Genomic DNA, 14,202 nt, shown 5'->3' with positions numbered 1-14,202 from the left:
CGAACCATTCTACAAACCGAACCGTATCAAAACCGAACCGAACCATTCCCAAACCGAACCGAAACCGGTTAACCGGTTCTTGGAACACCCCTAAATTCAGCCTCAGTACATACTGCGCAGGCCCCATGAAGATATTTGTGTTGTTTATCAGCAAGATACGATATCAAAATCAACAGCTAAAAGCTGGTTCTGTCGCTTTCGTTCTGGAAATTTGATACCTAAAATCTTCCTCTCAGTGGGTGACCAATCACAGCAAAAATGGATGATGTTCTAGTAGAAGTTGAGCAAGACTGGTATGTAAACAGTCATGATGTTGCCGATGATTTAAACATCTATCATCAAAAAGTATTATACTATTTTTAGAAGCTCCATGTTTGTATGCCACATGATCTGACTCAGAAAGATTTACTCGACAGAATTTATATCCGCGAATCTACAGGAATGTAACCAACCCGAACCATTTCTGAAGTAGTTGATCACGCGATTCAGTGCACCTAGCAATTCAAAACAAACGGCTGGAACCAGTCAACAGAAAGAGGTGTAGTATATCACGCTGAAAATGTCGGACTGCGCATATAACGACCCGTCAGAAGAGAGAACTTGGATAGGAGGTTTTAATGCATTAACCTTATATCCTTGACCTGGGACCGTCAGACTATCTTTTGTTTCTGTCTCTGAGGAATTAACTGGTTGATGTTAAATTAGCTTGATATGATTCCAGTAAAAAAAGACGCACCATTTTTTTTAAACCAGAAACAACAGAAGTTCCATAGTGACGGTATTATAGTGTTGCCAAGAAATTACGCAAATCGAGCACAATGCAATGGAAGAGGAAAGATTTCCCAATTCCATGGAGTGGAATAGCATTAAGTTGTTCCACTCACATTGGGGTCATTTTGATCCACTTTCAGTGGCGCACAAAACGTGAAATGGCACGAAACGAGCACAATACAATGCAAGAGAAATTATCATGTAATTTGATGGGCGAAACAGCCATGCTTTTTAGAACTTTAGGGGTCATTCCGACTCACTTCCGGTGAGGCACAATATGATGGAAAAGGAATGAGCCCCACATTCGATGGTGGCGGAACAGCCATTCTTTTTCGGTACTATTGATCTTCTTCCGGTGGCACATAAAACATGGAAATAAGCACACAAAACGTGGAAATAGATGCACAAAACGGTACAAAATGAACACAATTTAAAGCAAAAGGATTATCTCAAAATTCAATGGACGCTGAAAAGCATTCATTTGTTGCGCCTACTTTGGGGGGTCTTTTTTTTTTTTTTTTTTTACCCACTTCCAGTGGCGAAATAAACGTGGAAATAGGCACACAAAAGGGCAAGAAATGATGCAAAAGCAATGATGTCGAAATTCAGATTGGGCGGTACAAGTTCAGGATACTGAGCCAAAACATAGGTCATAACTCGGGAACCATGGACATCACATTAACTGTTTTACCTGTGTGCTAAGCAAATCAAAGTCTACCACTCCAATAAACTTTGTGAAGATCGCATGAGATCATACGAGGACGCGCAATGTGTATTGCCCTTGTAATTCCCTTTTAGTATGATGATGATGATGATGATTATTATTATTATTATTATTATTATTATTATTATTATTATTATTATTATTAATAATAATAATAATAATAATAATAATAATAATAATAAACACTAGACAACAAATTTTAACTTTTTTCATGCTTCGGAAAAGGAAAGGACATTTTCTTACCCAAATAAGGATGCTGAATGCGAAAATGAAAACAACAATGCTGAATTGGTTCAAGTTCAAGTGTAATCCACAGAAATGTGTGTTATGTAGTGTTGACACTTAGATTCTTGAATTTTCTATTTGGCCTTTCACTGAAGTAGCTATTGCTTCAATTTTGTTCATCCAAGTATCGTGGTTCATATGCCATTTGCTTCAGAATAAAACAAGCTTGCAAATGGTACTATGCGCTTGTGCATATGATGTATAAGAGGAGGGAATTTTAAGGTAAAATTGGGAATTTCCCAACCAAAAATCCTTTTTTTTTTTTCAAATGTAGCACTCCCTGGTAGGCCCTGGCTAAAGTTACCCAAATATAATATACTTTTAAAACTACTGTAGTTTATAAGTAATACATATGCCAAGTTTCATCGTAATATCTACAATAATTGTGAGGGAAAAATATTTCTCAGTTCTGCTGGACAATACCAAATTTCATATAAGGAAAAAAGTGGGATAACTATAAAATAAAAAGAATCCAAACAGTACTATTTATTTGAGCATCATGACTTATGCGTCATTCTCTTCAGAATAAAACAGGTGTGTGTGTGTGTGTGTGTGTGTGTGTGTGTGTGTGTGTGTGTGTGTGTGTTGTAGGAAAAAGGGAAAATTGGGTTAAAATTGGGAATTTTCCGGCCAACAACAATCGGCAAGAGAATAGTTGCTCCAGTGGCCATGATATCGTTTCTCCATTGTAGAAATAACTTGGTAGAAATGTTCATCAATGTTCATCAATGACTGCTCTGCAATTTTCTGGGAAGAAATATATGTGGGAGTGCAACATATGCATTTTTAGTGACATATTACACCCCATTGCTTGGTAGAAGGTATTAGGTGCTCCACTACTTCCTTATAGTTCTGAGACCGCTCGTTTCCCAAAACATTCGTCACCATTTTTCGGAAAAATCGCATGCAATCCTCTCCTTATCTTTTAACACTGCACCAAATTCAGGATCATTGAGGAGTTAGCGAATTTGAGGGCCAAGAAGGATTCCCTACGTGATTTTAGTTTCAGCAATTTGTGGTAGTTTATGCAGAATATATTTGAAGAAGTTTTGATGCGACTATGAATTGCCGCCATTCATCGGGATTATCTTCTATGTTAAGTTTACTCATAAGACCAGTGACAACCCCAGGTAGTTTAATTCAGGTTGAATATCATATGGCGAATAAATAATGACATGTTGGTTTTGCGAAGTCAGCATCGGGGAAAGACGATGAATCTGCAGCAGAATTTGACAACCTGGGTCGATTTTGCCCGGCCTTTGCTCTTCATCGAATGAAACATTGGAGTAAGGTACGGGAGGCTGTGGAACCTTTAATTCTTCAGAGTGTGGCACAGTGACGAACATCTCAAGGAATATTTGGATAACTAGTTGTCCACGCGACATGTTTCTGCTCAGTACAGTCATAGATCGATTATTATTATTATTATTATTATTATTATTATTATTATTATTATTATTATTATTATTATTATTATTATTATTAATAATAATAATAATAATAACAGCACACACACAATATCTCACCACGACCACATCCGGAATGGCAAATTACACAGGGGTAAAAGTGGATCTGAAAAGGTAGGGGGACGGTAGGTAGCAGCATGACGTCAGGCCGTTAGCCGTGCTTACCTTTGCCCATTGTAATATTTTAGGAACTGGGGGGACGCCGTACATATTTTTTCGAGGCGGGGGAACTGTGTCCCCCGCGTTCCCATTCACTTTTAGCCCTGATTGTAATTACAAAAGAACATTACACAACACGTTTTCTCTGGCAAACTCTTGAATACAAACTAAACCGTGAAGTAGTTGATATTTCTTTGTTGGCGATGAGGTGCAAGCAATAAGGATAACCAGAGACACACGCTGGAATTTATTTCGGGAGGGATCCTAAGCTTTTCGGGGGATCCAAACACAATTTGAGGCTAAATTATAATAAAATTTGTAAAATTGCACCTGAAATTAGACTAAATTTACAAAAAAAGTAGGAATGTCAAGACCCGCAGGGCCCATCCCTTGCATATGTTCCTGAGGATAGCAATGAAACTAACGTCAAACAATGGAAGTTTATTGAAATAAGCAGACAGCTCCTGTTGCCACGAACACTTAATTTTCCCACCGGAGCACATCCGGTGATAACGTATTTCTTTAAAAATCGAACCAATCTTCAAAAACTAATTTCAAATTCGTTATCAACACCCTAAAATTAGGAAGAATTGGTTCTTTTATCTCCGATGCATTTTCACTGTTGGCCAGTGTAATCAAATGAAGAACGAAAAAGCAGTTAAAGCATTGGAACAATTTACCTACCAAAATTCTGTATACGCTAGTACCGCTGTATGTTGTAGAACTGTGCTAGCCTCCCTCTTCCCTCTCATTAATTTTTACTCCAAACCAGTGGCGTACTTTCGATTTTGTTCCGTGGGGGCTTTTTTAACTTTATTCCTGGAAATGTGAAAATTCCTCAAGATATTTCATTTATTTTTAAAATAATAAATAATATTTCGGAGCATTAATCCCGGAGGCTCCCTTAAATACGCCACTGCTCCAAACTATAGAATAAGTTTCTAATCTCGAACTCTCTTATTAAGAACTCGATTCAAATTTAAGCAGTAGAGACGATGAAGAATTCTCAGATGTGTAACACTTCACCAATATCGATTAATTTCTTTTACAAAATTTATAGTGGAATGTTTTCTTTAAATTATATGGAGGGGGTGAAGTCAAGTCTTCTTTTGACTTACTTTAATTCAAAGCAATTTAATGTTTACGAACGATATTGTGCAACATGTTTTCTGAACTAGTGAAGAGATTATTTTACTCTCTCATTCTCGGTAGATTTTAAAGCCAAATAGTGGGAATGAATGAAAAGGCGTGTAAATAATGCGTTATATATAGTCTCGTATATTGCTTCAAAATCTATTTCGTTTTCTTTAACTGAAAGTTATCGTGAAAGATGTTTTAAATTGGGGAAGAGACAATCCATCCCACTAGTGTTTCTTTCAGAAAAAATATTCTAGGGGACACACTTAGTATTCGGAGGGGCACAGGGTACTATTTTCACAGGGTACTATTCTATTTATTATTATATTATAGACGTATTATTTTGGTCTCCTCTGGCGTGGCACTCTCAGAGCTCCGGGGCGGGGGCAATGTCCCACCAAAAACATATAAGTAAGAAACACTGCACCCTACATTAGAGGTTGAATTTCACCGCACATTCTTGTCTCATTTTAATACTAAGCACTGGGGATTGTGGAAAAACCTCAAAGTAAATTGTTTTTTTTTTTTTTTTTTTTGTTTTACGAAAGTTATCCTGGGACATTTTAAAAAGAAGGAAAGAAAGGAAGAAAATACAGAGGGGAGTTTAAAGAATTCCTTTGTTCCATACTGATTTTCACTCCATCTAGAGGAAACGATTATAAAACTTAATAAAAATAAACGTCACAATTCATATAATCGAACTATATACGAAAACTGTCATGGAACATATTTTTAAGTTGGCAGCGGGAGGATAATCCACCTTTCATTCCTAGCAACTTTAATTTCAAGATGTAGGATGATTAAAATAGATCTAAAAATACGTAAAGCATTAGTAGTATTCCCTTATTTATATTGAGAAAATCCCGAGCCGAGGAAAACAATAGACATAATGTTGACCATTACAAACTGGTCTAGGATCAAACCAAGGACCCCGTATCTCATAAATCAGAGCTCTACCACTAAGTCACCATGTCTCCATGTATACAAGTTTTAATCAATTCCGTACCTGAGGAATTTGTGATCAGAACCATGACGTAAATATACAACCTGTTATTAGTTTCTTAAACGGGGTGGGGGAGTAGTTGGAGATCATGGAATATGAACACTATTGGGTAAATAGTAATTACATTTTCAGAAAGGAAATGGCAACCCTGTAAAGTCTACTGCCCCATAATTTGACTGGCTTCCGACATTGCTAGGTCAATGTTGTGGTTAGACCGGCATCGTTTCCATAGCAACGTAAAAATGTATGTGCTTATGCAGTCCTTGGTTTGTTCGTGGCGTACACTTATCACGACATTTCAGTGGTGAAGGAATTGCTGTCAGAATGAGTGGTGACGAAAATTCATGGGTGTTCGATTCTCTGGTTGGATTCCTTAGAGGACCCGTGTGGAATGTGCCCATTTTGACATTCATCGAGCAGAAATCGCTAAGTAAGTAAAATGACCACTAAATGTAAATGTATGAATATAATATTCTTTCGCTTTTCTCCTCTTATTGTGTGTAATTTGGAAACTTAAACTTTGTATTGATTTTTTTACGTCAAGGTAATTTCCATTAGTTCAATAAATTTAATGAATACGAATGTTAGAGAAGAATAAACTTGGATCTTTAATTGGCGTGATTTCATTTGAATATAACGTTTCTTCATTCGTTTCGTTATTAACAGTATTAGTACATTTTGTTAAAAAAAGAAAAAAAAAGAACATCCACTGTTCTTATGTCAGTATTATAGAACGAATCGGCTCATCATCATCATCATTTATTATTATTATTATTATTATTATTATTATTATTATTATTATTATTATTATTATTATTATTATTATTATTATTATTACTTGTTGTTCCTAAGCCTTCGGCTCGCTGTATGCTATAGGTTAAGATCGTGATTAATTAAAAGTTCTAATTGTCTATATTTGTACTTTTTTGTTTGGCAATTAACTTGCTGTTAAAAAATATTAAGCTGAAATCTAAATTTAGTGATGGCTTGTTAATGGTAATATGCTTCATGTGGGTTGGCCGTAAAGCTTGTTAAATACTTCATTGTGTTAATGGTAAACGATTACAACTTCTGTAGTTTATATACTGTATTCATCTTGGTTGGTTACTAAATTATATTGTGCCTGAGAAGGAATAAAGTACTTGTCGGTTTTATGTAAGTAACTAGCCCTTAGCTAGTTGGGGATTTGCCCCCTAAACAGCCATATTTGCTCTTTCAACGGTCTAGCTCCTCATATTCCAGCCTTTGCTTCCGTTCTTCGCACGACAAGAATATGTTTAAGAATACGAAACATTTAAACCCATTTCCCCATTACAATATTCATTTGAATCAAAGTGAAATGATAAAAACCCATTTGGTCCAAGTGCTGACTGTGTTAAAAAAAAAAAAAAAAAAAAAAAAACATTTCAAATGGTTCATTCATTTTCTTCTGATGATGTGACTGATAACCTGGAAGTCATTTTTATTTATTGAAAAAAAACTTAGAAATTGCCCCTTTTCTCATTAAAAGCGGAATTTCTAATAACATTGTAGCATATGCCCACATGTTTTAAATAAGGAGTTAATATGCCAAGTTTCATATACATAACCTGTCTTTACTCTTAAGGGATTTAGAGATATGGCCATGCAGTCCTATCCTTTTTTTCTTCCTACCTTTTTACCTTTATGGAAACTTTAAGAAAAGGCGTTGAAACAAGTCTTTAATTCTTATAAATTAAGAGAATAAATACCAATTACCATGTCTCTAGCCTTGACAAATTTCAACGTATGTTCATCTTATTACAACAATTAAACTCTCATCATTTTTTCTTCCACTTTTTTCCGCGCCTTCTTGAGAAAATATAAAAAAGGCTGAAATATAGGGGAAATATTTACAATACATATAAACACATGCCTAGTTATTTTAAAGTGGGAAGTCAATATACCAAATGTCATGTCTCTACACTTTAAAGATTCAAAGATATGGACCTTTTACTATAATAATTGTTACCCCTATTTCCCTCCTTACTTAACGAATTTCCAAAAATTCTTGCTTTGTGGTGCGTTATGTCACAAATCCTACCCGCTATCAAAACTTAAAATTTCTAGCTTAAGCAGTTTGACCTGAGTGTCAATCAGTCAGTCAGTAACTCACTCATTTATCCAGGACCTCTTCTTTTGTATATAGGGATTATAACTTTATTTATATTTAATATGGCCCTTGTCTTAATAACAAGCAGCAAAGCATGCCCATATTCACCATTATTGTTATCCATTTTCAAATAAAAGTAAACAGGCAGTGAACCTAGCGGAGCAGCGATTATTAACCAGAGTATTAGGGTTTAATGTTACTCACAAACTGGGATCATTTTGTATTATAAATATATTTACTTCAGAATAGGGAGAACTCAATACTCTATTATTCTTTCAAAAGCTTTAATAACATTCATCTATTCATTCAAATGTTATGGATATGAAACATGTAGGTTTGGTAGGCACTATACAATTCTCTCTCAGTGCTCATAGGAGGCGCAATGGCTGAGTGATAATCATTCCTCCTACATTTTCATTACACAAATTCTTCCATAACCATTCACTTTATTCACACGTATTTCTCAACCTAAAGGACATAAACATGGATGCTAAATTATAAATTTCATTCCTCTAATTAAGAATGCATATACCAGTTCTAGATCATAATATAAGGTTTAGCTTTTAACGTAGAATATGCATCTACATTTCAATGTATCAATACATTTCAACACTTGAGTTGTGGATATAATACCAACCCTATACTTGGTAATAAGGTCTAATGTGTTCATATAGTATATTTTGGACTCCTAAAAGAATACTATCGTAACTCAAAATAGATTTAAAATTGTTATACAATATGTTCAACAGTATATTCAAGGTGACAAAGGAAATGGATTGAAACCATCTTGACCCCTTTCAATTTAGTCATAACTTGTTTTTCGGGGTTTGGAAATTTCTTGTGACTCTGTATATACAATATGCTCATCCGTCTATTCAGTGTTACAAAGAGAATAGAGTGATAACAAAGGTGACAATTTTTGGAAAGTCACTTCCGGTTAGAAGAGTCGCAATTTACTATACGTGTCCATGACATTTCTATTGACAATGTAGATACCTGTACAAATAAACTTCAATCGGTTAAGGACAACGAAAGGAGTCCATTGACATCCATCTTGATCATTTCCCTGCAGTCACTTCCGGTTTAAAGTCATAATTTACTTTCCGTAGCCTGATATTTCTAGTAACCAAATATATACAATGCATTCAACAGTATATTCTGGGTAACGAAAGAAATAGATGACACCATCATTTTCTATTTTTGCAGTCACTTCCGGTTTAGAGTCATTATTTGCTTTCCGGGGCCTGGGCATTTCTAGTGACCATGCATATACAATAAGGTCATTTATCGATTCAGGCTGACGAAACGAAAAGGTTTGGGTAATCTTGATCATTTCCGGAAGGTCACTTCCAGTTTAAGGTCACAATATTTACTTTCCGAAGACTGTGAATTTCTATTGATCACGTATCAACCAGGTACAATATAAACATCAATCGATTCAGGGTGACGAAAGAAATCGATTGACATCAATGTTGGTTACTTCAGGAAAGTCATTTCTCGTTTGTGGCAGCTGTAAAAGAAATCCTTGATGAAAATCTGCAATAGATTTAAACAAGATAAAGGCATTTACAGACAATGCGAATGGAATGGTATTAATAATAGTGACTATCAAATATTAAAAGGATGCATCCAAAATCTGATTTTAGTAAAATGTGTTTATCACTGTATTCAATTTTGGCATCTCCTGCAACATCTCCGGTACCTCCAGCCAGTAGCGTACGCAGGAATTTATTTCGGGGGATACAAACTCAATATCAGGGTATTTTATATTAAAATTCCTAAAATTGCCCCTAAAATAAGGCTAAATTTACAAAACTCGGAATTACGGAGAGTCTAGAGCCCCAGGACCCACCCCCTGCGTACGTCCCTGCCTCCAGCATAATAGACTATTTGGCTTTTGTAGTTTGCATCACTCCAACAGAGATTTCGAGATATTTACACTGTAATTGAAATCTCAGCAAATCAATGTCTATGAATTTACTATTATTTGTTTTTTATTTCTATGTGTTATAGAATTTTTAGTAACTTTTAAATAATTTTAGTGGGATTCTCCTGGTGTTCAGTCCTTGTTCTGGTGGGAAAATGTGTTAACTGTTTGCAACACTGCCCAGCATTTGCAAGTTGTTTGTGCAACAATAACATTATATGCTGCTAAAGAGAAAACTAGAAAAGAGAGGAGCTTATAAGTGTTTCAACAATGAGTTGCGTTATTATTATTATTATTATTATTATTATTATTATTATTATTATTATTATTATTATTATTATTATTATTATCTTTGTATAGTGTTTCATTTTTTCTTGAGACACTAGTAGTATAGGATCGTTGAAACCAATCTCCGAATATAGTGTTGCGTTTCCTTTACTCATGGCTTTATCAAGGTTAAGGTTTCTGACTAATGAGACCAAATCCTGACGTTGGCAATCAGTGTTTGAAGGATTACACCTTATGAATTTTGAGCAGAAAATTTCTAATGAGATTGAAACGAAAACAGTATGTGAAGAAATCAGTTATACGAAACGAGGAAAAACGTTATTACGAAATTGCTCGAAGGATGAAAAAATACATGTAACAAAAAAGTTTGAGCCAAGGAAATCCGTTGGGTTTTTGATATTAATGCAAAGAATGCAAAAGGAAATTAAATCCTATTCAAAATACAATATTTGAACGAGGTCATATTACATTTATTCAGTTTTTGAATCTTACATTTTGTTTCGTAGTGAAATCGAGAAGTTCATTAATTTGAAAGTACACTAGACTTTCATCTCGGACTATTTGTGATTGGCTGAATTTTTGCCATGATGTTGCAACTGCTTGCATTTTTAATAGTAAAGAACTTTTTTCGTTCAATAGGTGGTTGTGGCAAAATTGTGGAAATCGATAAAACTATTAGTTACACACGAAAGAGAAACAGGGGAGGAAACCGAGGAAGGCTTTCCAAAGCACAGAAAAGAAAATTCTACTTTTTCGGTGGATTGTAGCGAAGTAACAATCCTAAGCAAAAAGGGAGAGCGTTTATTATTAGAATGAAAACCAGAAAAATGGAAACATTGCATCGTATTATCGAAAAATATATTGCTCCTTATACAACGATATACACGAATAATGCAAGAATCTACTCCAAAATTACTCAACGCTTACATGATAATGTGTGCAAATACGATAATGTCAATCATTCAAACGGAAAGTGAAAAATAAATAAAGCATCTACAAATAAATATAAAAGTATATGCCGTAATTTGAAGAAAAATATTTCCCCAATAAGCCTTTGAAACATCTGGATGATCACAGCTACAGTACGTTGCAGATTATGTGTACAGACGCCGAACTTTTGTAAGCATCAAATTTGATGACGGCCATCTCATTGAAGCGTTTTTCTTTAGGATACTGTACGAGTTCAAGCAGGTTTTGGGAAAGGTATGTTAAGCCTTGACCGGCTATTTTAGAAACGTATTCCAAGAAGGCGGAGACGAATTCCAAGAGATCAGTATATAGCAAGTGATACAGACGAAAGTGAGCAAGATGAAGAAACTCTAACAAGAAAACCACTTCCTGTCCTCAGTGTCACAAACAAACCGATTAGGAAAATAAACTATTAATTTATCTGTCCACGAGCGACGATTATTTGATTTACAATACAAGATGTTTACAATTACATATCATGATGGCGTCATTCATTCATTTTTATCGAGAAAACACAAATGACAGAGTATATTCGCTGAAAGTGGACCAGTGATCGATATGATAATTGACCCTCATGTACCAAGAAATTAAGAAAGAGTGTGGGAAAATTTCACACTGCATCGTCATCCTCTTTCACGTCGTTTCGTGTTTTCTCCATGAATGAGAACAGAAATCGCTGCACTTCAGTGGTTAAAGACAATAGGAAGAGAATGATACATATCATATTACGGTTCTTATGCTGTCCTTGTTAGAAATTATTCATCTGTAATGAGAAACTATCTTCAGTTTATTGCTGAAAAGTTGAACAAATCAATTAACATGTTCGAAAATTCAATAAATTCTCATGTTCGAGGCATCTCTAGACAGACAAATGGATATGATTGTGGCATTTTTATTATGTTGTATGCTGAGTGCCTCATTGAATACTATCAATTTTCTTTTGAGCAGGAAAATGTACCTCTATACAGAAAAAAGGTCCAAGCAAAACTAATCGCTTTGGGTCATAACTAATATTGCTACCAACGGCGCCGTTTTCTCTGTATATTTGGGGGGCCCATTCAGATGCAGAAAGCATATATAAGGATTTTAAGACAAATTGTATTCAAATTATGCCAAATATTGTAAATTTACAAGTACAATGAGGGGGCCCACATGAGCTTTTGGGGGCTCGGGCCCCCTCGGCCCCCCAGGATCGGCGCCCTTGATGGCTACCGCTGGTTACATGAACTAACTGGCTACTTACCTTGATTTTTTTTTACAATAATCTTAATACAAGAATATATAAGTTTCAAATGATAGTTATATTCCAATTTATTAATAATGGCAGTATTATGAATATTATCCTACACTTTTATTAGTTCTTGAAGCGTGAATATATATTTAATTTTAATTAAGAACAGTGGCGTAGGGAAGGGGGGGGCCCAGAGGGGCCGGCCCCCCCCCCCAAAGGGGTCCAACGATGTACTTTGGTACTGTGATGTTTGTAATTTTTTATATATTTTTATGTTTATATATTTTTTTGTTTGTAATTTTTCTATATGTACCTATAACAGCACTTGGGCCCCCCCCAAACACACATCCTGGCTACGCTACTGATTAAGAAGTATTTTGTACTTTTGACTGAATCACTCTACATTGATATTTGTTATATGATTTAAGCAATTTATTATTATTATTATTATTATTATTATTATTAATAATAATAATAATAATAATAATAATAATAATAATAATAATAATAATAATTTTACGAAAAATCGTTATAGTATTTTGTGTATATTTACTTGAACATGCATCAGGTAGTTTTCAGTATTTATATTTATGTTTATGTAAGCCCTAACAGCAATTTGCAGAGTGACATATTTGTAAGAATATATTTTGAATGAATCAATTATATGTGATTTACTTCAATTTAGAATAGTTCAGTATTTAATATCAATCTCTTGCAGTAGCTTAGAATTTGTATTATTAATTAATTGTAGAACTTGCGTAATTGTAAAACACATGTAATCATGTAGAATAGCATTTATCAAATGCCAAGTAGAAACCACTTTTGTTACTTAAAATATTCCACGAATCGACCTAGTTCTGTCCCCTTTGCAATAAAAACCCATCTCTTTCTTCAGCTTTTTACCATATGCCAATTAAACATAGTACTAATTAAAGTTCCTTAATTTTATACTGTTATTAATAGAAGAAAAATCTTAGTTTCATTTTTTAATAATTGAAGACTATCATGAATATTTTATTGTAATACATCTACATAAGCTTTAATAGTATTTTCCTTATTAAATTATGTAACCGATTATACGTTTAATCTACACTTGTTTGAGATTCTTAATTATGGTGTGTGATATGCACTTTATTTGAATTTTATTTCTTCTGTCTTTTTTGGACTAATGTTTAATCTAAGAGGAGCACAAGAGTAGACCTCAAGGACTACTTATGACCCACGGACCACAATTTGAGAAACAGTGGTATAAATAAGCTAGTTTAAATTTCGGTTTGAAAAATTCTGTCGGAAATAACTATTCAACATTTTAATTATTTTTGACGTCAATTTCTTTCTTTCATTGTCCTGGATCGATTGATGTGCATAATTTCTATGAAGACTGCTGGAAATGTCCAGGATCCGGAAAGTAAATAATGACTGTAGATCAAAAATGATTATTAGTAAAAGGTGTAAAATTAGTATCAATCTATTTCTTTCGTCACCCTGAATCAACTGATTTACCTATTATATATAATTAGTCACTAGAAATATCTAGCTACGGGAAAGTAAATTGTGACTAAACCGAAAGAAACTTGACGGGAGTGTCTAAGAAGGTGTCAATCGTCCTCTTTCGCCACTCTGAAATGACTATGTGTATTCTATATGCAGGGTCACCAGACAATTCAAGTAACCAGGTAGTAAAATTGACTTTCCGGAAATGGTCAAGTTTGTTGTCACTCGGTTAGCTTTATTACCCTGAATAGATTGTTGAGCATATTGTAGGCAGAGTCACTAGAAATGTCTAAGCACCAGCATGTAAATTCTGATTCTAAACCGGAAGTGTCGTTACAGGAATGGTCAAGATGGTTTCAATCGTCATGTTTCGTCACTCTCATATGACTGATGTGCATATTGTATATACTGGATCACTGGAAGTGACTACTCCACGGAAGGTAAATTGTGACTCAAACCGGAAGTGACCTTCCGAAATTGTTGCCAATCAACTTCTTTAATCACTCTGAATCAATTGATGTGCGTATGCGTAAAAACAGTCTATAGAAAATCCGGAGTCCTGAAAAGTAAATTGTAACTTTAAATCGTGAGTGACTCCGGAAGTGGACAAAATAGGA

At 34.6% G+C, this 14,202-nt stretch overlaps 1 protein-coding gene across 2 annotated transcripts in view; it reads left to right on the top strand.

The window, feature by feature from the left end:
- Nucleotides 1-5,715: 5,715 nt before the first annotated feature.
- The window catches only part of LOC145664402 (cilia- and flagella-associated protein 36), a 117,812-nt gene continuing 109,325 nt past the window's right edge, over nt 5,716-14,202 (top strand). Inside the window, exon 1 of one of the 2 annotated variants that reach the window (XM_081731078.1) lies at nt 5,716-5,975. In XM_081731078.1, coding sequence (XP_081587204.1) covers nt 5,792-5,975 — 184 coding nt within the window. In that variant the 5' untranslated portion in view covers nt 5,716-5,791. The remainder of the gene's footprint in view (nt 5,976-14,202) is intronic. The other variant, XM_081731077.1, reaches the window with a different exon arrangement.

This window comes from Thermobia domestica, chromosome 11, assembly GCF_964235325.1.
Source record: "Thermobia domestica chromosome 11, izTheDome1.hap1.1, whole genome shotgun sequence".
Taxonomy (NCBI): Eukaryota; Metazoa; Arthropoda; class Insecta; order Zygentoma; family Lepismatidae; genus Thermobia; species Thermobia domestica.
Note: the sequence above shows the minus strand (reverse complement) of the source record. Positions and strands in the feature narration are given on the sequence as shown.